We start from the raw sequence: 24,906 nt of genomic DNA on the forward strand, positions 1-24,906 counted from the left end.
GATGCTTATTGAAAAGGTCACTGAACTGTCAAAGAATGATACTGATTTTACTGTGTGTGATTTAACAAGAGTTCAGTTTCACATTCAATCTAGCTATGTAGGCTACTAGGTGATTAATTGGAAATAAATGGATTGTTTGCCTGTTGGTTTCACTGAAGAAAATGATTTATTTCATAGAATCATAGAACCATAAAATGGTTTGGACTGGAAGGGACCTTAAAGACCATCCATTTCCACCCCCCACCAGACCAGGTTGCTCAAAGCCCCATCCAGCCTGGCCTTGAAAACCTCCAGGAATGGGGCATCCACAGCTTCTTATTTGTGTTTCTGTTGTTTGCTGGGGTGGCCTTATGGATATGACTGTAAATTAATGTTGCTCTTTGAATAGCCACTATAAATTCTGTCATTATTGTGGGAGTGGAGAATTGAATTACTGGGAGTGAGTTCTGCAAGAACGATAACTCTGTAGCTGAAGCTTCTTGCGGGAATACTGTGAAAAGACAAATGGATGTGATACCAAGAGCCTCTTCAAATGATTCAAATTTTCTATCAGAAATTGTGGACACTGATTCCTGTGCTTGTTTTGTGTTAGAGAGATATACAGAGAAGGAAAAGAGAAGCTTTTCATTCCTTTTACAAGGGGCACATTAATGAAAATGTCAATGGGTATAGTGAAGATTTCTTCCAAGTTTTCTCTGTAATTACCTCATATTTTCAATAGATGATGTTTCAAATGAGATTCTCGGAAACAGTTTCAGCTTCATGCTTTAAAAACAAAATACTCATCTGTCACAGAGCACTGTCTTGTTCAGTTGTTCTTGAAAGTGTAGGATTGTAGAAATCTGAAGTGACCTAATTGCCCTCTGACAGCTAGCCTAAATAAGGCCTCAGTGAAGCAGTAAAAGTTTCACCAGTGTTCTCTGTGATAGAGACAGTATTAAGTGCTACTTTTTTAACTGTCCCAATTGACAGATTTAAAAATATTTTATATGGGCTTAAATGCATAGCTGTGTATTGTGAGAGCTGGGGTTGCAGGGAAATATATTTGAAAGTTTTTTTGTGTTACAAGAATTTGAAGTGAGTAGTTTATTAACAAAAATAACATTAGGCAAGTTCTGTTCCTGTTGAATTGTCTGTAAGCTTTATCTCTGACTTCATGAGAAAGAGAATATTGTGATTTTTTGAAAGTCCCACGTATGCAATTTTAATTTTTTATCAACTGAGATATTAGTGTATTTCTTAAAAAAAACAAAAACAAACCAACTAACAAAAAAAAAAAAAAAAAAACACTTAGATTTCTTCAATGATAATGATTCTTTATCCATAAAGAAAATAAAATGAGTAACTCTCTCAGTTTTAAACATTTTGATATTTTGTTCTCAGCAGTGACAGGAAATGTCCCAGCCCTGGTCACATAGGTGCAAAATCTTCAGTTCATTATCGATCGTCTGCGAAAACTGTATCAGAAACAACTAAGCAGGAAGATAGAGAAAGTACATCTCCTTGCAAGAAACCACCCCTGTTATGTGACGTGAAAGAAAAGAAGCCACCTAGGTAACTATAAGTTCCTTCCAAAGTGGAGACTTTGTTTGGAGCCTGTCAATTTCAAATGCAAGCTTACAAATGCAGTGCAGTGCATTTTACCCATGGAGCTCTTGGAAGGAGCAGGAGGAAGAAGAAAGTTTTTCTTATTAGAAGAAAGTCTTTCTATTAGAAACAGGGAAGAATGGAGTGTCACAATGTATTTAAGAAGTAAGTAATGCGTATCAGAAAGGATAGGAAAAATACTACAAGACAGAAGAATTACTGGAAGCAATTCTTTAGGTCTCAGGTTTTGGAACGTGTTTTTGACAAAGAATGACATGGGATAGTACATTAGAAAATAATATTTATGGTATATGAAGGCTATCTTTGAAACTAAAGAGATCATGCACTTCTGTGTTTTCATGGAGATGTGTAGGATTCCCTACATTTTTCATTAGTAACAGTATTGGTGCATTATTTATCGGCTATTTTCTTAAAGAAACCCTAACCGTAAGACACCCTGGTACAAAATTGTCATTTGTTATATATTTACATTAACGACACTATCTTGTGTTCATCATATATGAACTGTAAATGTTTATAATAATAGTGTCTTCAGAGACTATGGTGAATACCTCATGGTAAAGCTGGTGATCGAAACTTCACTGTCTTATTAAGACACAATTAAATGACCTGAAACTCTGGTATAAGTTTTGTTTTGTTTTGTTTTGTTTTTGTTTTTGTTTTTGTTTGTTTCCTTTCTTGAACTACTATGCACTCACCTTTATGCCAAAAAGTCCTGTAGTAAGTATAAAATTAAACTTTTTTTTTTTTTTTAAACATGTGGCTTTTTATATGTTTTAAATTCTGTCAACTTTTCTTTAGAACGTTCTGTCACATTATTTCAACCATGACACTATTATTATTAAAGCTATATTGAAAAATACCTATTAGGATCAACAAGCAGTTTTGATATATCCATATCACAAATAAATATAATTCATTAGTCATACTCCAGTGAATTTAAACAGCAAAAAAGACAGAATGACATTCCCATATGTAGTTCTGAAATGACCTGTGTTAAATAACAGTTCTTGTTCATCAATTCAATTATATTTGTAGTAAATTCACTTTTTTTTTTCTGTAAGTAAATATTAGCTTCACAGAATATCTCTTAAAATTAATTGAAGAGCACTTTATTTAGTCTTTCATTTTTTTAGAGGGTGTTATTTTTATGAAGCCCTAAAATAGCAGATATGTGTGCTATCTGTTCACTGCATTGAGTCATTTTCATTCAGAAAATAACAGCCTTCTGTGAACTTTGAACTGCCCAGAGGCTCTGCAAGTTAACTGTTTGAATACACTGATGACTATCTGCATTTTATCATCTACCTTTCCACATTCTTTATGTAGTCAGCATAGTCAGAGCAGACTTTCAATTGAATAAACTTCCTTTTAAAAAGGTATGAAAAATGATCTTCAGAAAATTAGGTATGTATGAACTACTAGAGTTATTAAATATTGAGTATCTGGTTATTGCAATGCCCAGTGGATCTTTTTAGATGTGTATTCAAAGTACACATGTATAATTGAAGACGTAGCTATGCATACTTTTGTGCTCCTCAGCTGCTGAGCTTTTTGTGTTGATTTAATTTTGCTTGACTTCAGTACAGTTGTGTTTGTCTTCATGTTTTAGGCAATATTTTGTTTCGTAGAAGCACTTGGTTGAGAAACCAACCACATACGCAACCAACCATGAGATTTATTTTGTGGTAAACCTAAGTGGTACTCAGCTAATTTCCTGTTCTACCTCCTCCTTTGCTTTCCTTTTGTTTTCCTCCTTTGCTTTCCTTTTTTTTTCTTTGCATTTTTTCCCACTAATAAGAGGTATTTATGTGTGCAGATGATTATTTATACCAGAAAAATTTTGTTTTCAAAATTAAGTGTGTAAAAACCAGAGTATGTCCTCTGGAATGTTCCTGAAAATTCAAGATAGAAATGGTATGCCTACAGCATATTCAATTTTAAGTTGAAATTTAATTTCATTGTAACAGAAATTCTACTCTGGAAGTATTTATAGTTAAGGAAGATGAGCACTAAGGCTGGGGAATCAAATGCTACTACCTCATAAAAATATTTAATTTATCTTCCAACCCCTTCCTCAACACCTTCAATTAATTATATTAACTTGTATTTAGCTAATGTGATAAAATATCTGGATGTATGTCTCCATGAAAATTGTCCTTGAGAAAATAGGAAGATACGTATTTCCTCACAGGTTTTGGAGATCTCTGTTCCTTATGTTGAGTTACACTAGTCATTTACTTTGGCTTCTGAATTAATTGTGCTACTTTGTAGCATCATTCTTTAGAAGTTTTCTATGTTTATGAAAGTTAGGGAAAAAAATCAGTAAATAATAAAGGTGATATTTCTGAGAAAGATGTTGTGGAGAAGTCCATTGTGGCATAAGAAGGCCTAACTGCTATGTCTATACTACTGGCATTGCCTATCAAACCATTATTATTTGTGTCTTTTGTAGTTACAAAGGCTAGATTTTCTGATCTGTTGTGTTAATTTTGCACCATTTGTACTGTGTTAAATACATTTCCTTCTATATCAGTGAACTTGCAGGTCCTACCTGATTTATTCCCAAAAGCTTACTTGCATTAAGTAGGTATAAATGTAGGAAATGGAATTAAACAGGTCTGTTTTTTCTATGGGTTTGTATTTGGAAGTTAGCTAATTAGCTAAGTTAGCTTCCTAGGGTAAGAAGGCTCTGCAGGAGGATCTGGATAGGCTGGACCGATGGGCTGAGGTCAACTATATGAAGTTCAACGTGGCCAAGTGCCGGATCCTGCACCTGAGGCGCAATACCCCAAGCAGAGCTACAGGCTGGGAGATGAGTGGTTGGAAAGCTGCCTGGCAGAGAAGGACCTGGGTGTATTGGTTGATACTCGGCTGAATATGAGCCAGCAGTGTGCTCAGGTGGCCAAGAAAGCCAACAGCATCATGGCTTGTATAAGAAGCAGTATGGCCAGCAGGTCTAGGGAAGTGATTGTCCCTCTGTACTCAGCTCTGGTGAGGCCGCACCTCGAGTACTGTGTTCAGTTTTGGGCCCCTCACTACAAGAAGGACATCGAGGTGGTCAAGCAAGTCCAGAGGAGGGCGACGAAGCTGGTGAGGGGTCTGGAGAACAAGTCCTACGAGGAGCGGCTGAGGGAGCTGGGCTTGTTCAGCCTGGAGAAGAGGAGGCTCTGGGGTGACCTTATCGCTCTTTATAAGTACATTAAAAGAGGCTGTAGTGCGGTGGGGATTGGTCTGTTCTCCCATGTGCCTAATGACAGGATGAGGGGGAACAGACTAAAGTTGTGCCAGGGGAGTTTTAGGTTGGATATTAGGAAGAACTTCTTTACTGAGAGGGTTGTGAGGGATTGGAATGGGCTGCCCAGGGAAGTGGTGGAGTCACCATCCCTGCAGGTCTTTAAAAGACGTTCAGATGTTGAACTTAGTGATATGGTTTAGTGAAGGACTTGTTAGTGTTAAGTCAGAGGTTGGACTCAATGATCTTGAGGTCTCTTCCAACCTAGACAATTCTATGATTCTGTGATTCTGTAATCTTGATGCCTAACAGGCTCTTAGCTCCAGTTGTGTGTTATTGTTTTGTTGTTGTTTTTAATCTGTGGAATGTTGGTAAAGTTGTTCTTGTTTTATTGTTGATTACTTCTCTTGTACTCAGTAAAACCTGAGTTCAAGTAATGGGCTTTCTTACAGTCTTGACTTTAAGGTCCTTCTGTCTGTCAGCTATTTTAACAAAATATTCATTATGTACTTAGTATCTCTGAGAGCACTATTTCTGTGATGATTTAGAAAGAATTGGCCAGTGTTCTCATGTTACTGAAAAAGGAAGGAAACAAATACACACACAATGTCAGCAAGCTCATCTAAACTTCATTTCTGTAAGAAATAACAGAAGGGTAAAAATATTTCCAGTGGGATCATTAACACCTGCACAACAGTGTGTCAATACAGTACAGGTGTTGGGTTGGAGATGAAAGTTGGGTAGAGAAAAAGAAGTAGATGTTTAAGACAGCTCCTGAGAATAGCCTGGATAACCACTAAGGCTTTGTGGGATATGCAGCTGTATATATGTCTTTTTTACTCTTCTCATCTTCTGCCATGAACAAGTCCACTGCCTTCATTTGTGTATTTTCTAGTTTCAGTTATGAAGTCAAATACGTTTATCTGATTTATAGAATTTTAGTTTACGCTACTCTTAAGCCTTAATTGCAAAACTCATGTCAGTAGGCATTAGTATCGCCATCTGTGTAAGTCAGAAATTTGATCCTCCTCTTTTATATTTTATGATGATACAATGTCCCTTGTGTGGGTATCCTGGTGTGTTAATGATCTAGCATTGTTAGCAAGTAATTTCATCATGCTTAGTGATTTTTATTATGTATTAATAAAAATGAATGTCTATTTTCCTCAGTGGGGTACTACAGACAAAGGACTCCATAAAGAACAAAGAGTGTGAGGAAGAGGAGATAGAAAATAAGCTGCTCATTTCAAATGAAATTAAAGGTAACCTGGCAGTACTTTTGATATTTACACTCAATATTAAAATCTGAAGAACTAAAGTGTGGCACTCCTTGTAAGTCTTCGTGAAACTGCATTACAACTTACTTTACATATTTGCTATTTGCGTCCAAAAGTTTTTTGACAGCAACACTTTCAATGGTGTGTTTATCTTATAATCAACAGAGGGTTTGCTGAGAACATTACTGAAGTTGTAAAGTTGAGTACAAACAGAATGCTGGTATAAAATGTTTCCTTTCACTGACTTTTACAAATAGATAATTAAACCAGTCTGAATTTTAAAGTTGTTATGTTCATTTATTGCTTCAAAAATGTATTGGAAGGAAGTTGAAGATGCAAAGTTCTGTATTTACAATGTTAGCTCCAATGCAATGTTAAAGTGACTGATTCAGCTCTAGCTCAGTCTTTTGTGCAGTCTGATTGTTTTGAGCCCCCCATATGCAGAATGAGCATTATTCATATGAATTAGAGAGGGAAGACTAAGATTTTTACTTCATTGAAAAACTGGAAATAGTCTAGTGGAGGGCCACCAAGATGATTAGGTGGTTGAAGGACTTGACATATAAAGACTTGTTGAAGGAATTGGCTTGTTCAGAGTCTTCCAGTTACTAAAAGATAATTACAAGGAAGATAAATGTACCCTCTGCTTCAGGATACACAGTGGTGTATCCTGTGAGCAGATGAGCTCACATGATGAGGTGAGGCAATGGGCATGAGTTGCTTCAGGGGAAATTCTGTCTGGATATAAGGAAGAAACTTTCCACCATGAGAACAACGGGAATAGGATGCCCAGAAAAGAGGTGGAATCTCTTTTGCTGGAAATATTTAGGACTTGGCTTGACAATATCCTGGATAACCTAGTCTAATGCTTTGTTAGCAACAGAACGTTCCATCATAGGGTCTCCAGAGGACCCAATGATGGAATGTGGAAATGTCCACAGACGGGACATATTTTTTGATTCTGTAAGGTTTCATTTACCACTGTGTCAAAACTCTTGGCTGTACAGATCCAGCTGGGCAGATTGAGGTGGCTGTACATTATTCATTTTTATCCTCATCAGAAAGAACAGAGTACAAAACCAGAACATTACAGTCTTACCCCTGATAATTATTTGCTGTGAGTGAGACTTAGTATGTCAGGCTATTTAGTTCCTGAACTGAAATGGCATATTGTTTCAGAGCAGCTTTTGCTGCGATAATATGTCAACTCATACAAGTTCAATGATAAGCTAGATGCTCTTCATTTGATATTTTAATTCCATAACTTTTTAGATATTTTTTTTCAGCAGTTTGTTGTGCAACACAAAATTTGTAAGGCCTTTGTCCAGAAATCTTAAGTAAGACTTGATGCTGAAGCAGAATGTCAATCAGATTTTATTTCTTCACTTATCTGGTGCAAGGAATCCTCTGCATCTGTGGTGAAACTGGTTAACACATGGTGCTTTTCAGGGTCCTGTTCTAAAAGTCCAAACTGGGACTTCACACCAGGACTTTTTTTTGAGTACATCATGTGTTTTATCTGGCCCACAAACACGATTTTCCTCTTCCTGGAAAGCAGAGCTTGCAGAATAAGGAAGACCAGAGCATGAAGTGGGTAGAACTTTTAGATGAAGAAACTCAGAAGTCTGGTATTATACACGTGGATTGTAGCCAAAATACTGTCCTCTGCGCCATCTTGTATAAGAAGTTACCCTGACTAAGCCTCAACTTTTTCTTTTTTTTTTTTTGCCAGGGATGTGACTATACACACTGCAGGGCTGAAGGACTTTTTTTTTCTTTCTTTTTTTCACCTACATCTAGTTGATAGATTGGCACTTTTCATGCTCCTCTTTTGCAGTGCAACTTATGTGTGAGGGAGATAAGACACAGGCTGATAAGCAGAGGCATTTTTGCCCACATCCTGAAAGGCAGTAGGCACTGAATTCTTTTTCTTGTCATTAGCTAGAGCTCTTGAATGAGTAAACCTTGTACTCCATCAATTCCATTATGCAGTGTCACAGTAGTGAACTTATTTTCTGCTAATGTCATTCATAAATCGTTGAACTATTTGCTGTAGTTTCTTAAAAAAAAAAAAATGAAAGGAAAGAAAACAAACAAACAAACAAAAAATGAACAAACAAAACCAAACAACAACAATACAACAGATGTCCAGCATAGAATTTTCATCTGGAATTATTAGGAATTATTATTACGCTGCTGTAAACTACAGAAAATAAGGTACATATGGGATAGATAGGTACCTTTAACTGACATTACTGTTACTCACTACATCTGAATCTATATGCTCTTATAAATGCATAAATACATGCACTTTAATTGGAATATTCTTGGCACAGTATTGTTATCTGTTTGTTTTACCACAACAATGCATTACGTGCTTCGCAAATGGAAAAAAAAAATCCTAATATAATTTTATTCTCAACTCTTAAGATATTTTTTAGAAAGAAAAAAAAACTGAGCTAGGGATAGGGAAATGATTCGAGGAGCAATTAGAAATATATTGTTCGATAAAACAAGCTTCACATTGAATAGGTTTGCTGTCTTGCAAGACTATTTTTTTGTCACTGAGATTTTTAGAAATAAACTCTAAGGAAAATTTAAAGAACAATAGTGTTGTGTAGATAGACATTTAAGGATATCACTTCCACGAGTAAGTATATGATAGAAAAAAAAATGAAGACTGAAAAAATATAATGAGTGGACTGACAATGCTGACTAAATACTTTAAAATTAATCTTTGGAATAATGGATATAGGATATAAAGTGAGGGTATGTCTTGAAAGTAACCAGAATTAAGTTGGAGGAACAGAAGAACACAAAAGAAATGGAGTTCAGAGTTGCTGGGTTTGATAAGAACCCAGAGAGTTTTGGAGAGACTGCTGGAAGAGACTGGGAAGAGCTTGGAAATCACCTTCAGTAAGGCCTGAATTGAGATGACACTGAGGTTACAGGTTGGGGTAGCCAACATGATAGTGGTGGGAAATATTGGAGGGAAGGAGGAAGAGGGAGTGAGAATTAAAAGCAGTTATAAAGAGTTTGGTGGAATGGGATCACTGAAGCAAGGTTAAGGGAAAAGGTGAGCACAAAAATTGCATGCATCAGGGAGAGCAGAGGAGAAAGATTAGGTTAATGTAGTGATAGGAAAGGGCAGGTCCAGCTGAGGGAGAATTGCTTCTCTCTCTCTTCCCCCTCCCCCCCCCCCTTTTTTTTTTTCTCTAGGAAGAATCTGCAAGATTGTCTAGAGAGAAGAGGAGAAGGGAATTTTAAGAAGTGAAAAAAATATGCTGCAGTCTGCTGATGTGAGCTTAAAACATAGATTAGTTAAGATAAGAAGATGACAACTGATGTGGAAGAGACCAAATTCATAGTGAAAAAAGTTGGATTTGTTGCAGCATTTCTGCAGACACATTTCTTATCTTTACAAGTAGTAGCAATGGCAGCAGGTGTGCAGATGCTGGAATTAGAAGGTTGGAGCTAGTTTCAATTTGTTTTTCCAGCAAATAATACCCTCCAGAGTGTAGTAGCAGGGTACTTTCCAAGTTAGTACCTGCAATGTCTGCAGAGCTGATGTTTTTACTAATATAGCACCTCTTTCTCTTCCTCTGCCCTCTCCCAACCCAAAAGAAACTGTTCTCAAAACAGTTTTACTGCTGTACCTGAGTCTACCATAACTGTTTCTTAGGTCAGTACAGCTATTGCTGCTTCTACATTAATTAGCAAGTAATATGACCCAGTAGAAGCAGGTTTGTAAAGTGAATCATGTGGTAGTGAAGATACAGTATGTACTGTAGCCCCGTTTCTGGTGGATTATTTCTTGGGCTTTACTCCTCTCATGCACTGCCTGCCCATTAGTGACTAGCACACTAGGTGTGCTCCTAGAACTTAAACTTCTAGTTCAGTTTCATCCAAAATAAATTGAGTCTGCTTCATGCTGTGAAACAAGGTGAGGTAAGTGGAGAAGATGAGTTTCATGTCAAATACATGCTCCTAACCTGAACTAAAACACTAACGTAATCACTTCCTATGTTGGCCACATTATATATTTCAAACCGGTCCCATTGTGATGGCAGAAATCTATAATAGGAATTTGTGCCCCAGTTGTTGGGAACAAATGTATGAAAACTAGATATGAAAACTAGAACGGTAAAAATAGAGAGATCTATGAATAATAGCAACTTCCCAAAAATTGAAATAGAATGGAGCTATAATAGAAGTGAAGAATCCAAACAAGAATAGCATAGAGATTTGTGAGTGACTGTATGAAGTAATGATAGTAAGGATATTAGATATAGATTCTTTGACTGTTTCATTCAGAAATGCATTCCAGAGGTTTTACATAGTTTTACTCTGCAACTTGGAGGCATTCAGGCCTCAGTTCATAGCAGGCTTGTTGCTTTTGGATTTGCAATGGGTCTAAATGAATGTAGATGTCATATACAGTTTGACATCATCCAAGGCATGACTCTTCACTCTCCTCCTACACACATCTGCAACTGCTGCTGCTCTCCAAACACCAGCAGCAACAGCAGCATGTGGCTGAAGCCACCCTCCCACCTGTACATTAGCTCTGAGACAGGTGGAGTGGAAGCCTCCTTCCTTCCATAATGGACAAGTGAGATAAAAATGGGAAATGACCTTGCAAAAAATAAAAAGGAAAAAAAAGACATCATGGAGGAGTTAAATGTTATTTTCCAAATAAAACATTCAGTTAAAGTGGGAGCAGAGAATTTGCAGACATTTATGTTTTTTTCTCAGAAGAACAGAAAAACATTTTGTTGTGGATGAGGCATAAATGTTGTGTGGGCTGGAACCGTTCAACTGATTCACTTGGAATTTTATAGCAGTGCAGTGCTGGTTTTGATGAAATTTTACAGCTCAACCCTGGCATTAAGCTAGTTCTTGTCATACGGTGTAACTGTTAAAAGTGGGTGTTAATTATTGTATCAAAATACTTAAAATTATGTGACCTATGGTGTGATATGCCAACAGTTGTGTTAGCATAGCATTGTGTTGTGTTAAAGGAGCTTTTTTCCCTGTAAGAGTAGTTACATTTGTACAGAGCCAATATAATCACAGTCATACTAGTGGAAGAATACTCATCATACTCCTGTAATTCTGGTGTAAGCAAAATTGTACACCTTTTGTAGGGAGACCCACGTATATTAATAGAAATGAATGTGATTTACTGTGACTGATCTCATCACCAACTGAGAGATTTAATGCTTATTTATTACTTTCTGTTGAAGATACTGAAGAACCCAATACCCAGAGGCTTCTTTCTCAACCAGTTGTTGTGTCTTCAAAACTGCAAATTCCTGGCCTACCCTTGCGCTGGGAACAGCACAGCAAGCTCCTTCCAAGTGTAGCTGGGATCCCAGCCAGTAAAGTTTCTAAGTGGAGTACAGATGAGGTAGGTTTTCCTTGTATCTTTTGTTTCACTGCCAACACCCTCAACTTCTTGGTTTATTTAGAGCTATAGATTAACCCCATAAATTACTGATAATGCATTAGTACTCAGAAGATTAGACAGACAGACCTAATGTAACAGGTCCTCAAAGTACTCATTCAGCTACCATCAAGCCCTAAAAGCAGTAAGTATTCATTCATACATATATAGATACAGGTATAAGCATAGATATAAATGCACAAATAAATGTATATGTATATAGATTCACTGGGGTTAAAGAGGAAAAGAGCAATACTAAGTGTATGGCCCAGCATGTGCACGAGGTCCACACTAATGACATCTAGCACCTGCACAAACATTTTGTGGAAACAGTCCAGGGGTCATGGACCAAGAACTATTCCCTATACTTAGTTTGGATGTAGCACACTGTTATGGAGGGTGAAACTGTAGTCAGTATACGAATAGTATGATTATGGTCAAACCATGACATTTAATTTCAAAATCAAACGCCCATCACTGTTCAGGTGTATATTAATGCTTGGACAGAGAGGATCTAGTCCCTGCTTCACTTTTAGAAGTGCCTATGACTAAGGCACTTTTCTGTGGATGGAACTGTTGGATCTCCTCTAATCAGAAGAAAAAAATGAAATTTGAGAAAAGATTTGCTAGTCCTTCTGCTGCAAAGAATAAAAGGAGAGGAAGGCAGCAGACATTTTTGTTTGTGCAAAGGGATTCACCAAGAGAGGATTCATTATTTTGGATGTGCATATGTAGAGTAACCTGACTGACTGTGAGGGAGTAGCCATTAATCTTGTCCTTACACACCCAGCTGCATGACTGTACACTGACAGAATGTGAAGTACCTAATTAGAGGATGCAAAAACAACTAGAAACCTTTGTTTTAATGTATGTCAACCTTTAAGATTACTTTGAGAAGACCCCAGTCTTACTAAATCTGTAATTGTATTCTTTGGTGGCAGGTCTCTGAATTTATACGGAGTTTACCAGGTTGTGAGGAACATGGCAAGGTGTTTAAAGATGAGGTGGGTAAATTATATTTAAAACAAATCACAGAGTGCAAAGCTTAATGAAAAAATTAATTTTATTTTGTCGCTAAAAACACATGTAAACTATTTGGATGAAGTGTATATTTGAAGTTAAAGGCATGTATGTGGGAGATTAGGTCATTTTGCAGCTCATGGAGTGGGAAGTAAAGGGCTTCTTGGCACAGTAGATGTTTATAATCTGTATTGACTCTTGCCTTTCATGTCAGAGGTTTGTTACCTTTTATTACTGCTTAGTTCCAAGAAGGTTATTTGATCACAAAGTGCTGGAGTGAATAGTTCAGGTGCTTATCTCAGCCAGACCACCTGAATGGGCAGAGTATAATACTGTAATATCCCAAGTCAGCTATACAGTCCAGTGAAGAATAATTGTGGCACTTCTTAAACTTGAGAACATAAATGCACCTGCTGAGTAAAATGTATACAGATGGCCCTGCTAATCCTCTCCTTTGTCGGAAGTTTTTAGGCTGTAGATTTTACTGTTACAGTTACATAACAAAGGAGTGATGCGTGGCATCTCTAGCCATTTTGCACTTTAGGCATTTTACAGTTGTAGCAGGTATGCAGGCCTAGCTCATCCTCTGTGTCACTTAGGATGTCTCTCCAATTAATTTAAAGATCAATAATAGCTGGCACGCTGCTGATTGAGCCAGCAGATGAGAAGTGCCACAGAAATGGATGAAAGCTAAACACTTTCATTCTCAGAGATGTAAGAAAATAAATGCCTTCTTTAAGTTTTAGACACTAAAGATTTGTCTGTGAGTAATGAATTAAATCTTTTCTGGAGCATTCTCTGCCAGTGAGACCAACCAGCATGGACTGGCTGGCATCCATATGATTTACAGGGCAGTTATACTGCATGCACCTACCAGCTCTAGCTCTCACAGAAGGGTCTGAACGAAGTTCATTATGGAATACCCTTTCAAGTTTACAGCTGAAGGTCTTTCGGTAGGTGGAAGGTGTTGGTTCAGACTTCTGCTTTGGAAATGAACCCTCATCCTGATTATGTGAAGATGCTACAAAAAGCTGGTCACCCCCACATCACCACAATTCTGGTTCTGAGCCCACCCAGTTTGGCTCTGTGCACAAAATGAGTCACCAGCAATTGTTGTAACTACATGGTGCTGGTCTCACTGCAGTGTTTCTTAGCTTGCAGTGCTGCGGTGTATGCTGCAATGTACCTTGCACTCTGCCTTAGCAGCATGTGTGACTTGGAAAGCTCATGTTCTGTTTTTTCAGGAAATTAATTACACTAGTCCTATCTCAAATTAGTATCTCGAAGTCTAAGCAGTGCTCCTAATTTAACCACAGCTGGCTTTTAGGTCTAGCTGTCCTGCTTGTGTTACACTGAAAAGTTGCTACAGATACCAAAATGACCCAAAGTTTACAAAAGGAAGTGTTTGCACCAGTGAAGTCCTGGGGAGTGAGGGCCTTGCCTCATGTTCAGATTTAGCACCCCTGGCAACAGAATGATTTGCTTAGAGAGAACATTCATTTGTAGTGTATATTAAAATAGCAATACCGCTAAACTAGGAGGAAAAAATAAGTGTTGTGTTTGTACCAGAAGCAGATTTACCTACTCTAGCCCACATTTACATCTGAGAGCAAATTCATTTTAATATGCTATTGAATGAACAGAGAAGAGCGCCCTGAAAAGGGTTCCAGTTCTTTAGCTGGGAGTAAAATCTAGAAGCTTTCTTATGAAGGCTTGCATACAACGAGCAGCTAAGATGGCAAAAACAGTTACTGTGCTGAATTTCACTTCGTTTACCTATTTTACTTTTCATTAGCTTTTACTTTATACTGTCAGTATGAAAATAAAAACAGGTTGGCTAAAAAATTAGCAGCCAGTTATTTTCAAGCAGAAGGAGGGTCATCATCCTGTTCCTTTTGACTAGCTAATCTGTCTAAAAAGTTTATAGCAAAGCTATCCTGAAGTTTGAAAGCATTTGTATTCAGCCATTCCTGTACGATGTCTGGGAATTTTCTTTTCATGTTTTCTGGAACATCTATATTGCTGCCCTGTCAGACCTATTAATAGCTTTTTATGTTTTTCTTTTAAAGCAAATTGATGGAGAAGCATTTCTGCTAATGACCCAATCAGACATTGTCAAAATAATGAGCATTAAACTGGGACCAGCCCTAAAAATCTTTAATTCCATTCTGATGTTCAAAGCTGCAGAGAAAAACTCACACAATGAACTTTGAAGATAATGGAAAATGTGTACAAGCCAGCTTTCTCCACTGGAGCTCATGTTTTATTCAAAGCACAAAAACTCACTAGAATTGTTGAGTAAGGACTCTCAGAAAGGAAGCAAAGTATGTTCGGCACTGGTGGACTATTTATATTCTCCTAGAGCCAGTACACATCTGAATCCTTCTGGGAAGTGCTCAAGCTTTTAAGAAGGTACTGTGTAACAACCGAATCAGCTAGTCTTATTTACCAAACTAATGGCGCTAATTCTCCATGGATGGTTAGGATCCCTAACTCTCTCTGGACATCAAGAAAACCTTCATTAATTATTTATGCTGTATTATATAAGGGAACGTTAATATTTTCTAAGAATTCTTGAATTCTACTTCATGTACCCATTTTACTTTTCAGTAGCATTTACTTCATACTATCAAAATAAAAAATGATTAGCCAAAAATTAGGCTACAGGTAGCCAGATTAGACTGTTATGGCTAATATGAATTTGTGCCATAGTTTAAAAATGAAACAATGTTACATATGTGGCACTTTATGCTACAGCATATGACTTTGCAGATTATAAAACTGTTTGCTTGTAACAAAACAAAACAAACCTTGTTGGGGTTGAAATTATAATGCTTTTTTGATAACTGAATGTTTTTACTTTTGCACGATTACAAAAATGTTATGTGAGTTTTTCCACCAGCATCTTTAATGTATTTTACCAAAAGATCAATATAGAGAAGGCTGCAACTGAAAAATAAAGTTTGACTTCATAGAAGACTTTCATTTATGCTGCACAATAGAGCCCCAGCCTTTTACATGGGAGCGTGCTACAGTCCTTCAGCACATGAAGGAAAATAAATGTATTTTGAGGTAATGCTATTATCAAAAAAAAACAAAAACAAAAACATATTTATTCGTGTCTGCACATGCTAGTCTCCAGTATACTTACAACAGTGGAGAAAAACAGTGTGCTAAGCTAGGACTGCTACTCTGGCTTCATATTCAACATAAAATTGTTTTCCAGATGGTGGGAAAATTACTTAACCCATCAATTCCTAGTTCAAAAGTCTGATTTAAAAGTGAGTGAGGCATAGGGAGAAAGCCAAAGCATGGCGGAAAAGGCTACTTAAACACATATGGTGCATAGGCATGAACTAGGTAAAGGGCATGGATTTCAGCAGGTCATTAGCAAGACTGCAGATTCCACTAGCAGGTACTTAAGTGAGGCAACCGTCTTTCTCGGAGGATTATTATAACAATTTGTCAGGGCAAGTTGTTGCACATGGTATATATATATAAGATGTAAGCCGGATGCACTTTAAATTGAGGAAAGCCCAGCTATTGAGGACTGTATCAGAATTTTGCTTTTGCAAGGAGAGAGAAGAATTGGATCAAGCTTTTGGCAGCCCTCTCCTTAGCGCTGAGGTGGGCAGTTGCTCAGTCTGTAGAGTTATGAACAAACAGTGTTTCTGTTGCACAGAACTTGGAGAATTTTAAATCTTCACACAGATTTAGCTAGGCTGTTTTTTGGCTGAAGTTCCTCAAGATTTCAAGAACTCTTTGTCCCTTCCAGATCACACTTGGGGACTGGTACCTGCCATAATGTGAGGTAAAACAGGGTCAGTATGAAGTAAGTTGCATTGCTCTGTTAATTTCCTTCCATAGCATTGCATAAATAATATTTTTACATTTTGTTCAATATTTGTACAGTCAAATTGCACTCTTATTGTACTACAATAAATAAAACCTGAATTGGAGCTGTCTGTTACATTTGTGTGTGCCCATGATTCTAAGATGAACCCAAGTGTTCCAGAGGGTGGTGTGGAGTGCTTCACTGTATTTCAGTGTGGCCATGAGTTTGAAAATGCAACTTTTGTTGCTGCTGTCCGACCTTGCCCCAAACCCAGTCTCACCTGAGATTCATGGACCTGGGTTTTGTCACTGCCAACAGCTGAGGTTGCCTATGCAGAACAACAAAATGCCAAACTGTTGCGTTTTCTTTCCTTCTGTCCTTTCTTGTAGCTCATTTCCTTGAACCCTCACCTTCTGTGTTTATCCTTCTCTCCTGTGCCAGTTCTGTTACCTTCAGTGAGACCCAATGATTTCCCACTCAACAGAGATCACTTATCAGCTTCCTGAGTTTTTGTATACCTAAGTACATAGTAAAACTTCCTAAATTTTAGTATACCACAGTACAGAGTATTTTGAACTGTATATATACAGTACTATTACTATACTATTACTATACTACAGTACTACTGTATATATACAAAGTACTGTGGTATACAGCGTACTGTGGTTTAAATAAATGATTTAGAATTACAGAATCACAGAATCACAGAATTTTCTAGGTTGGAAGAGACCTCAAGGTCATCGAGTCCAACCTCCAACCTAACGCTAACAGCCCTCCACTAAACCATATCCCTAAGCTCCACATCTAAACGTCTTTTAAAGACTTCCAGGGATGGTGACTCCACCACTTCCCTGGGCAGCCTGTTCCAGTGCCTCACAACCCTTTCAGTGAAGAAGTTCTTCCTAACATCTAACCTAAAACTCCCCTGGCTCAACTTTAGCCCATTCCCCCTCGTCCTGTCACCAGGCACGTGGGAGAACAGGCCAACCCCCACCTCGCTACAGCCTCCCTTGAGGTACCCATAGAGAGCGATGAGGTCGCCCCTGAGCCTCCTCTTCTCCAGGCTGAACAAGCCCAGCTCCCTCAGCCGCTCCTCGTAGGACTTGTTCTCCAGGCCCCTCACCAGCTTTGTCGCCCTTCTCTGCACCCGCTCAAGCACCTCGATGTCCTTCTTGTAGCGAGGGGCCCAAAACTGAACACAGTACTCGAGGTGCGGCCTCACCAGAGCTGAGTACAGGGGGACGATCACTTCCCTAGCCCTGCTGGTCACGCTGTTTCTGATACAAGCCATGATGCCGTTGGCCTTCTTGGCCACCTGAGCACACTGCTGGCTCATATTCAGCCGACTATCCACCATCACTCCCAGGTCCTTCTCTGCCTGGCAGCTTTCCAACCATTCCTCTCCCAGCCTGTAGCTCTGCTTGGGGTTATTGCGCCCCAGGTGCAGGACCCGGCACTTGGCCTTGTTAAACTTCATGCAGTTGACCTCAGCCCATCGGTGCAGCCTATCCAGATCCTCCTGCAGAGCTTTCCTACCCTCAAGCAGATCGACACACGCACCTAACTTGGTGTCATCTGCGAACTTACTGAGGGTGCACTCAATGCCCTCGTCCAGATCATCGATGAAGATATTAAAGAGGACCGGCCCCAGCACCGAGCCCTGGGGGACGCCACTAGTGACTGGCCTCCAACTGGACTTGGCTCGATTCACCACGACTCTTTGGGCCCGGCTATCCAGCCAGTTTCTAACCCAACGAAGCGTGCGCCAGTCCAAGCCAAGAGCAGCCAGTTTCTTGAGGAGAATGCTGTGGGAGACGGTGTCAAAAGCCTTGCTGAAGTCAAGGTAGACCACATCCACAGCCTTTCCCTCATCCACCCAGCGCGTCACTCTGTCATAGAAGGAGATCAGGTTCGTCAGGCATGACCTGCCTTTCATAAAGCCATGCTGACTGGGCCTGATCGCCTGCTTCCCCTGCAAGTGCTGCATGATGACTCTCAGGAGGATCTGCTCCATGAGCTTTCCTGGCACTGAGGTCAAACTGACAGGCCTGTAGTTTCCCGGGTCTGCCCTCCGGCCCTTCTTGTAGATGGGCGTCACGTTTGCTAGCCGCCAGTCGATTGGGACCTCCCCCGATAGCCAGGACTGTTGATAAATGATGGACAGTGGCTTGGCCAGCTCCTCTGCCAGTTCCCTCAGTACCCTTGGGTGGATCCCATCCGGCCCCATCGACTTGTGCACATCTAAGTGCCGTAGCAGGTCACCAACCAGTTCTTCATGGATAGTGAGGGCCACATCCTGCTCCCCATCCCCTTCCACCAGCTCAGGGTACTGGGTATCCAGAGAACATCCGGTATTGCCGCTAAAGACTGAGGCAAAGAAAGCATTGAGCACCTCTGCCTTTTCCTCATCTCTTGTAACTAAGTTTCCCCCCGCATCCAGTAAAGGATGGAGATTCTCCTTAGTCCTCCTTTTTGTGTTGATGTATTTATAGAAATGTTTTTTGTTATCTTTAACGGCAGTAGCCAGATTGAGCTCCAGATGAGCTTTGGCCTTCCTAATTTTGTCCCTGCACAGCCTCGCTACTTCTTTAAAGTCCTCCTTAGTGGCCTGCCCACTTTTCCAAAGCTTATAAACCCTCTTTTTCCTCCTAAGATCAAGCCACAATTCTCTGTTGAGCCAGGCCAGTCTTCTTCCCCGCCAGCTCGTCTTTGGGCACGTGGGGACAGACCGTTCCTGCGCCATTAAGACTTCCCTCTTGAAGAGCGCCCAGCCTTTCTGGACCCCTCTGCCCTTCAGAACCACCTCCCAAGGGACTCCACCAACCAGTGTCCTGAGCAGCTCAAAGTCAGCCCTCCGAAAGTCCAATACAGCGGTTTTACTGGTCCCCTTCCTGGCCTCGCCAAGAATAGTGAACTCCACCATTGCGTGGTCACTCTGCCCAAGACAGCTCCCGACAATCACGTCCTCCACCAGTCCTTCTCTGTTTGTGAAGAGAAGGTCTAGCGGGGCACCACCCGAATTAATACTGTTTACAAGATGTAGAAGAAAATGTGATGAGGTAATAGGGTATAGCAACTTCTATTACAAAGATTACACCTAACAAATGCACTAGGAAACTAAATATACTCAAGGACACCTAATGAATCTTTAAAATGGCACTTGCAATGGTTTTCAGTGTTGTATTGGAGGTGACCCAGCAGTTACATGGGCTAAGGATATCCCACAATTTCCACGGGAGGCAAGTGATTCCAAAGACTTTAGCAAGAGAGTCTGCCCATTAAATGCAGTCAGTATTCTCCTCTCATACTCAGTCTCCCACTGTAATCTCTGAATGGGATGCACAGCCAAGGGCTTTCTGTTTGGGTGTGAGGAACAGTGGTGACCACAAATGTTGCTTTGCCTGTATGGGCACTTGTGAGAGATGGAGCTCTTTAGCAGAATGTAGTATTTTAATAAAATGGTATTTGCCATTCTATATAGATTAATTAATGCACTGGTTAAGTTTGCTGGCAGCTGCTCTTTCCATCACTAGAAGGCTGTCTGAAGCCATCCACTATCAGGCTCTAATCCCCTGGGATTTCCAGATATGCATGGTGCTTAAGAAGTTAAGAGGTGTTAGGGAGAAGAGGAGGTTGTGGAAAAGGAGAGGAGAGGGTCTCTGTTCTGCGTGGGCAGATGGGATATGTACATGTGGAAAAGGCTGCTCTGTTCTAAAAAGCAAACTCAGAAAGAAAATGAAGCATTCATTCCCCATTGCCAAAGCCGTGGTTACAAATGCACATGGCAGCATCCCAGATAAGTCGGTTTTGCTACTTTGAGAGCTCATCTCAGAATCCTTATTTAGCAAATTTAGGATTAATATTGAAAGAAGAAAAGAAGATTTCATGCATGGATAAAAGAAAGAAAAATCATCATCCTGCAAAACTGTAAATCAGGCCCAGCATTTTAAAACAAAAACAAAACAAAACAAAACAAACAAACAAAAAACAACTATTTAAGTACTTTTAGTGATCATATGCTCATAATATAATGAGAGTGGTAACCAGTAAATCTAATTTCTTTTGCTTCAGGACATTAAATATATTAGCACCTAAAGCAGCAAAGTGCTCACTAACTCACAAGTATTTTTTTTAAGTTCTGATGGTCAAAAATCAGAATTTGTAAAATCCTCTGAGAAAAAAAATACACAACACGTAGTAATCTAGAAATTTTTATTTTCTCTAATACTTCCAGACTGTTCATTTAAAATAAAAAAAATGCTCAGATTTCATATTTTTATAAAAGTAGACAGTACAATTTAAAAAAACAAAAACAAAACAGTATTAAACATAACTGTTACAAATATACATACACTTTCACTAGAAAGAATGGCACTGATTCATCTTCACAACAAAGAGATTTATTTTGACAAAATGTTCCTGAGACAAGTACTGTGCATACTAGAAAATACTGGGATTTGCACTAGCAAATACTGGGATTTCCAGCCCTCTCTTTACCTGAGCTGGGAGGAATGCTGGACACCTCATCTCAAATACCAGAGACTCCAGGAAGTTCAGTGTCCTATAGATTCTGTTTGGGCACGGAATATCAAACACGTAAAATGCAGCCACCAGTGCTGCCAGGGCTGTGGTGCAGTCCTCAAGCTGGGCTACCTCTTGTTTCTCTACATACAGAGCAAACTCACATGAATTCACATTGAAGGGATTTTTAACTTCCAACACTGGTGTCACCACCTTCACCTAAAAAAAAAAAAAGGATATTTCAAATGATGTCACAGCATCACATTGGGTGAACTGCACTGTAACTTGTAATATCTCAGAGAATTCAGTAAGCCTAATAACATTTGGAATTTAGCTAGCATTTCTGTTAGTATTTGCTCTTTATCCAAAAGGCAGGCTATATCATCCTTTTCCAGGAACTAAGCTGAACCACCAAAAGGCCAAAGGATGTGCCCAGGCAGCTCATATGAGCAAGAGACCACAGCCAGTGGTGCTGTCTCCTACCTCTTCGTTTACTGCAGCAAACAGACTAGAGTCATCTCCAAAGACATCTGGCAGAAGTAAACATGCAGCAGTCATCTTCATGTCTGTCAAAGGCAAGGATTTCTACTAAATTACAAATGAAAACATTCTGGCACTCTGATATCATCCTGGAAAGACAAATTGTGGCTTATGAAATAGCTAACAGCTCAGCAGTGGAATTGCTGCTCAGTCCCTTTAGAAGAGTAATTTGTCCCACAGTAAAGGTTTAGGTGCCTCAGCTGGCAACGTGCAGTAGTATTTAAATCATTCATGACACTCATAAACTCAGTATTATGATTAAATTTCTTTTATGCTAGGCCTTGCTTCTAGTGGAGTTTGTGAGCTGGATAATCCTCCTGCCACCACTGCTCACCCCCAAACTCCTCTCTACCCAGTTATCAGTTTGTTGTGCTCAATGATCCTTGTGGGTGCCTTCCAACTCAGGAGGTTAATTTGTGTCATCTGCCCCTTCCCAGCCTCTTGTGCATAAGCCCCCAAACCTGTTCACTGTGGAGAAGAGCAAGAAGCAAAGGTGGCCTTGATGCTGTGCAACACTGCTCAGCAACAGCTAAAACATTACCGTGTGGTACCAGCATTGTTTTGGTCACTGATCTAAAACGCAGGACCATACCAGCTGCTATGAAGAAAATTAACTCCCTCCCATCCAGACCAGAACAGATATTCAGAGCATAGAAGATTTGTACTGACATTTTAGAATGTCTTCCTCTGTGTGCTGTTTCAGATTTTCTTGCAGCATAATGGTAATAGGATTATTCTTCACCAGATACAAAGATAATATGTTTTCTGAATAAATCTCCAAAATCTCAACTGTTTTCTGATAAATGTTCATGTGTGTAAGAATCTGGAACTCCCGAAAGAGCTAAAAAAAGAAAAAAAAAAATAAGGGATTATTGCAATCCTCAAAATCAAAACTAAAAACAAATTGAGATGCATGCTGTGAAGACAAGGTAAGACTAGCTCAGTAAAATAAGATCTATAAACTGGATGAGGTGATAGTTTACTTTCTTTCCAAAACAGGCAAGATGTACATCAAGTATCAACAAAGTACTTCCAATAACTCACTGCTGTTGTGTGTGGCATGTTTAACTAGTGAGTCTTTTAAAGTGGTGTTAGCAGTAAAAATACAATAGATTAAATAGAAGAATGTTGATGAATACTTCACTAGAAACATCCAGTAAGATAAATGCTCACAGTTGTATCACATCTATAATATTAAACTCAATGCCATTATTAAGTATAGATCTGTTACCTGATAAGGGCATCTTAAGAAAGGAAATACTCTAAGAATGTCTTGTAAAGGTGCCTTATCACTGATCATCTTCCTTCGTATTTGTATTGTTGCATTCATTCTGTCGTTCACTTCTTTCCAGTTTCTCTGAGTTTTCATATATTCTTGCTTCAGCCAGTTAATGTTCGCATACATTGCATCACCTTCAAGATAAGCAGGATCATCCTATCAACAAATGAAGGAGAGAATTGTAACAAATCTGCTATCCTTTTTATCTGACGTGGGACCTGTGTGATTTGATGTCAGTCCACACTGGACACTACATGAAAATGTTGTAAAACTCAGCAGAAAGGGCCTGTAATGTGACTTAAGTACTGGCTCTGTAGATTTACCCTCATGCTCTATTAGCTGTATTAAGATCTGTTTTCATATAGTAATAGAGCTACCAGCCAGGTCTCGCAAGCTCAAATTACATATTAGAGGAGATTCATGAGATTCCTGTGCCTGTGCTTGGTTTGCCTAATTGTGATTTATTGGAAATTAGAAAGCATTTCTAATGATGTCTCAGTGTTACTCCTTTAGCAATATCAGCTCTATATTGCCAAGAGAAAAAGTATTTTTGTCTTACTCAAACAGGCAGGACAACAAATTTCCACATTCACACAACTGAAGTATTTACCCAAGGAGACCTGAGACCAGAAGAACTAAGAGAAAGAAAATCTTTAATGGAAAGCATTATTTGATTAGTTTGACAGTTAATGTCTTCATACTTGAAGATACAATTAATGATTCCTCAAAATTATCAATATTGCCTCTGCTGTAATTCCACAAACAGTAATTGCTCAGAAGAGGGATGGCTATCCAAAGCAGTGCCTCTGTGGCTGTAGCCTGGGGCTGTGTCGTTTCTATCAGAGGAAACAGTGAATTTGTCCATTGAAACAAGCTGAGAAAACATACAGTTGCATTGTTAGTATGATTACCACCCTCAAGCTGCATTTACACTGGCTTTTCCCAAAAGTAGTGTCACTGATGCAGCTGTCATCTACGCCAGTGGTGGCCTGTGGGCTGGAGCCAATGCAAGTTGAGACACCTGATTTTGCTTCCCAGAACATTTAAGACAAAACTGCAAAACATACAGCATTCAAAACTGCTTTCTATGTGCAATTTAATTTTCTGGTTAACATCCTTTTTTAAATTGGATATGTGGAATTCAAAAAATAGGATGCATAAGATATGCAAGTAAAAAATTGTCTTCCTCTAACTATATATCCATGGATTTCAATAGCCATTGTTATCAGGGAAGAAAACAGCCCTGAATGCGAGACAGTTAACTACCATAACCCCTACAGCTACTCCCCTGGCCCTTGATAGGATGGTGTTGTATCAGCACAGCCTGCTCTCTTTTTAATAGTGTATTTTAGACTTAATTGAATAGTAACCTTGGTTTGTGAGCAGCCTGACTGGGCATTCCTCTCCTCTTCCTCACTGCCCAGGAATAGAGGTAGCAGGTCAGATGATTTGGTCCTGTACCCTCCTCTAAGTGGCTGAGGGGATAGTAGTGTAGTGGGACTTCCCCTGAGCCCTATCAAGACTCCACTGAATTGGGGCCCATGGACTTCCAGTGGATATGTTGTCGTATTTCATAGCCTCCAGTAAATTTTTTCTTCCATCATTTATTCCAGTCACTTTTCCAATCCAGATAAAATTGTACCTTTCACAGCATTCTGCTCAGCAGTTTAACTATTGCAGTCAGAAGAAACGCCTATTGTTTTCTCTGACGACTCCTTGCTTATCATACTGAATCTGTTTACCTGTAATTTTGTAGATACATCATATTCCATCCTCAACAACCCCTTTTCAAGCCAAGACTGCCCTAAGTTATCTAATCATTCTACATACAAAAGCTGTTCCATACTTTCAACTATCCCTGTTAGCATCTTTGCATATTTTCTAATTTCACTACTGTATTTATAAGATGGGCACAGTAGAACTTAAAATACTAGTTGAGTTGCTGGGATACCACAGGTGCATACAATGGAATAATGTTCTCTCTTGTTTCTTCCTTAAATAACTCTGAGCAATCAATATACTTCTTTAGATAGCTGCTTAGCATTGTGCCAAATTTTCTTTAGCATGATATAGAAATATCATGTGAATGGTAATAATAAGTTCAGAGCCCATCACTGTAAATGTTGTTAGAATTGAGTTTTCTCC

The 24,906-nt window shown here is 39.2% G+C and overlaps 2 protein-coding genes across 16 annotated transcripts in view; one reads left to right on the plus strand and one right to left on the minus strand.

The window, feature by feature from the left end:
* Positions 1 to 16,556, plus strand: part of L3MBTL3 (L3MBTL histone methyl-lysine binding protein 3) — an 87,932-nt gene extending 71,376 nt beyond the window's left edge. For 6 of the 7 annotated variants that reach the window (XM_084515276.1, XM_084515277.1, XM_084515274.1 and 3 more), the window contains 5 exons: positions 1,384 to 1,554; positions 6,014 to 6,105; positions 11,367 to 11,530; positions 12,508 to 12,570; positions 14,656 to 16,556. In XM_084515276.1, the coding sequence (XP_084371402.1) occupies positions 1,384 to 1,554; positions 6,014 to 6,105; positions 11,367 to 11,530; positions 12,508 to 12,570; positions 14,656 to 14,799 (634 nt within the window). In that variant the 3' untranslated portion in view covers positions 14,800 to 16,556. The remainder of the gene's footprint in view (positions 1 to 1,383; positions 1,555 to 6,013; positions 6,106 to 11,366; positions 11,531 to 12,507; positions 12,571 to 14,655) is intronic. The other variant, XM_084515271.1, reaches the window with a different exon arrangement.
* Positions 16,557 to 20,799: 4,243 nt separating this feature from the next.
* SAMD3 (sterile alpha motif domain containing 3) overlaps positions 20,800 to 24,906 on the minus strand; it is a 43,985-nt gene continuing 39,878 nt past the window's right edge. For all 9 annotated transcript variants that reach the window (XM_084515281.1, XM_084515282.1, XM_084515283.1 and 6 more), the window contains 4 exons: positions 22,714 to 22,917; positions 22,152 to 22,323; positions 21,426 to 21,508; positions 20,800 to 21,161 (listed from right to left, as the gene is read on the minus strand). In XM_084515281.1, coding sequence (XP_084371407.1) covers positions 20,862 to 21,161; positions 21,426 to 21,508; positions 22,152 to 22,323; positions 22,714 to 22,917 — 759 coding nt within the window. In that variant the 3' untranslated portion in view covers positions 20,800 to 20,861. The remainder of the gene's footprint in view (positions 21,162 to 21,425; positions 21,509 to 22,151; positions 22,324 to 22,713; positions 22,918 to 24,906) is intronic.

This window comes from Aythya ferina (assembly GCF_964211825.1).
Source record: "Aythya ferina genome assembly, chromosome: 3".
NCBI lineage: Eukaryota > Metazoa > Chordata > Aves > Anseriformes > Anatidae > Aythya > Aythya ferina.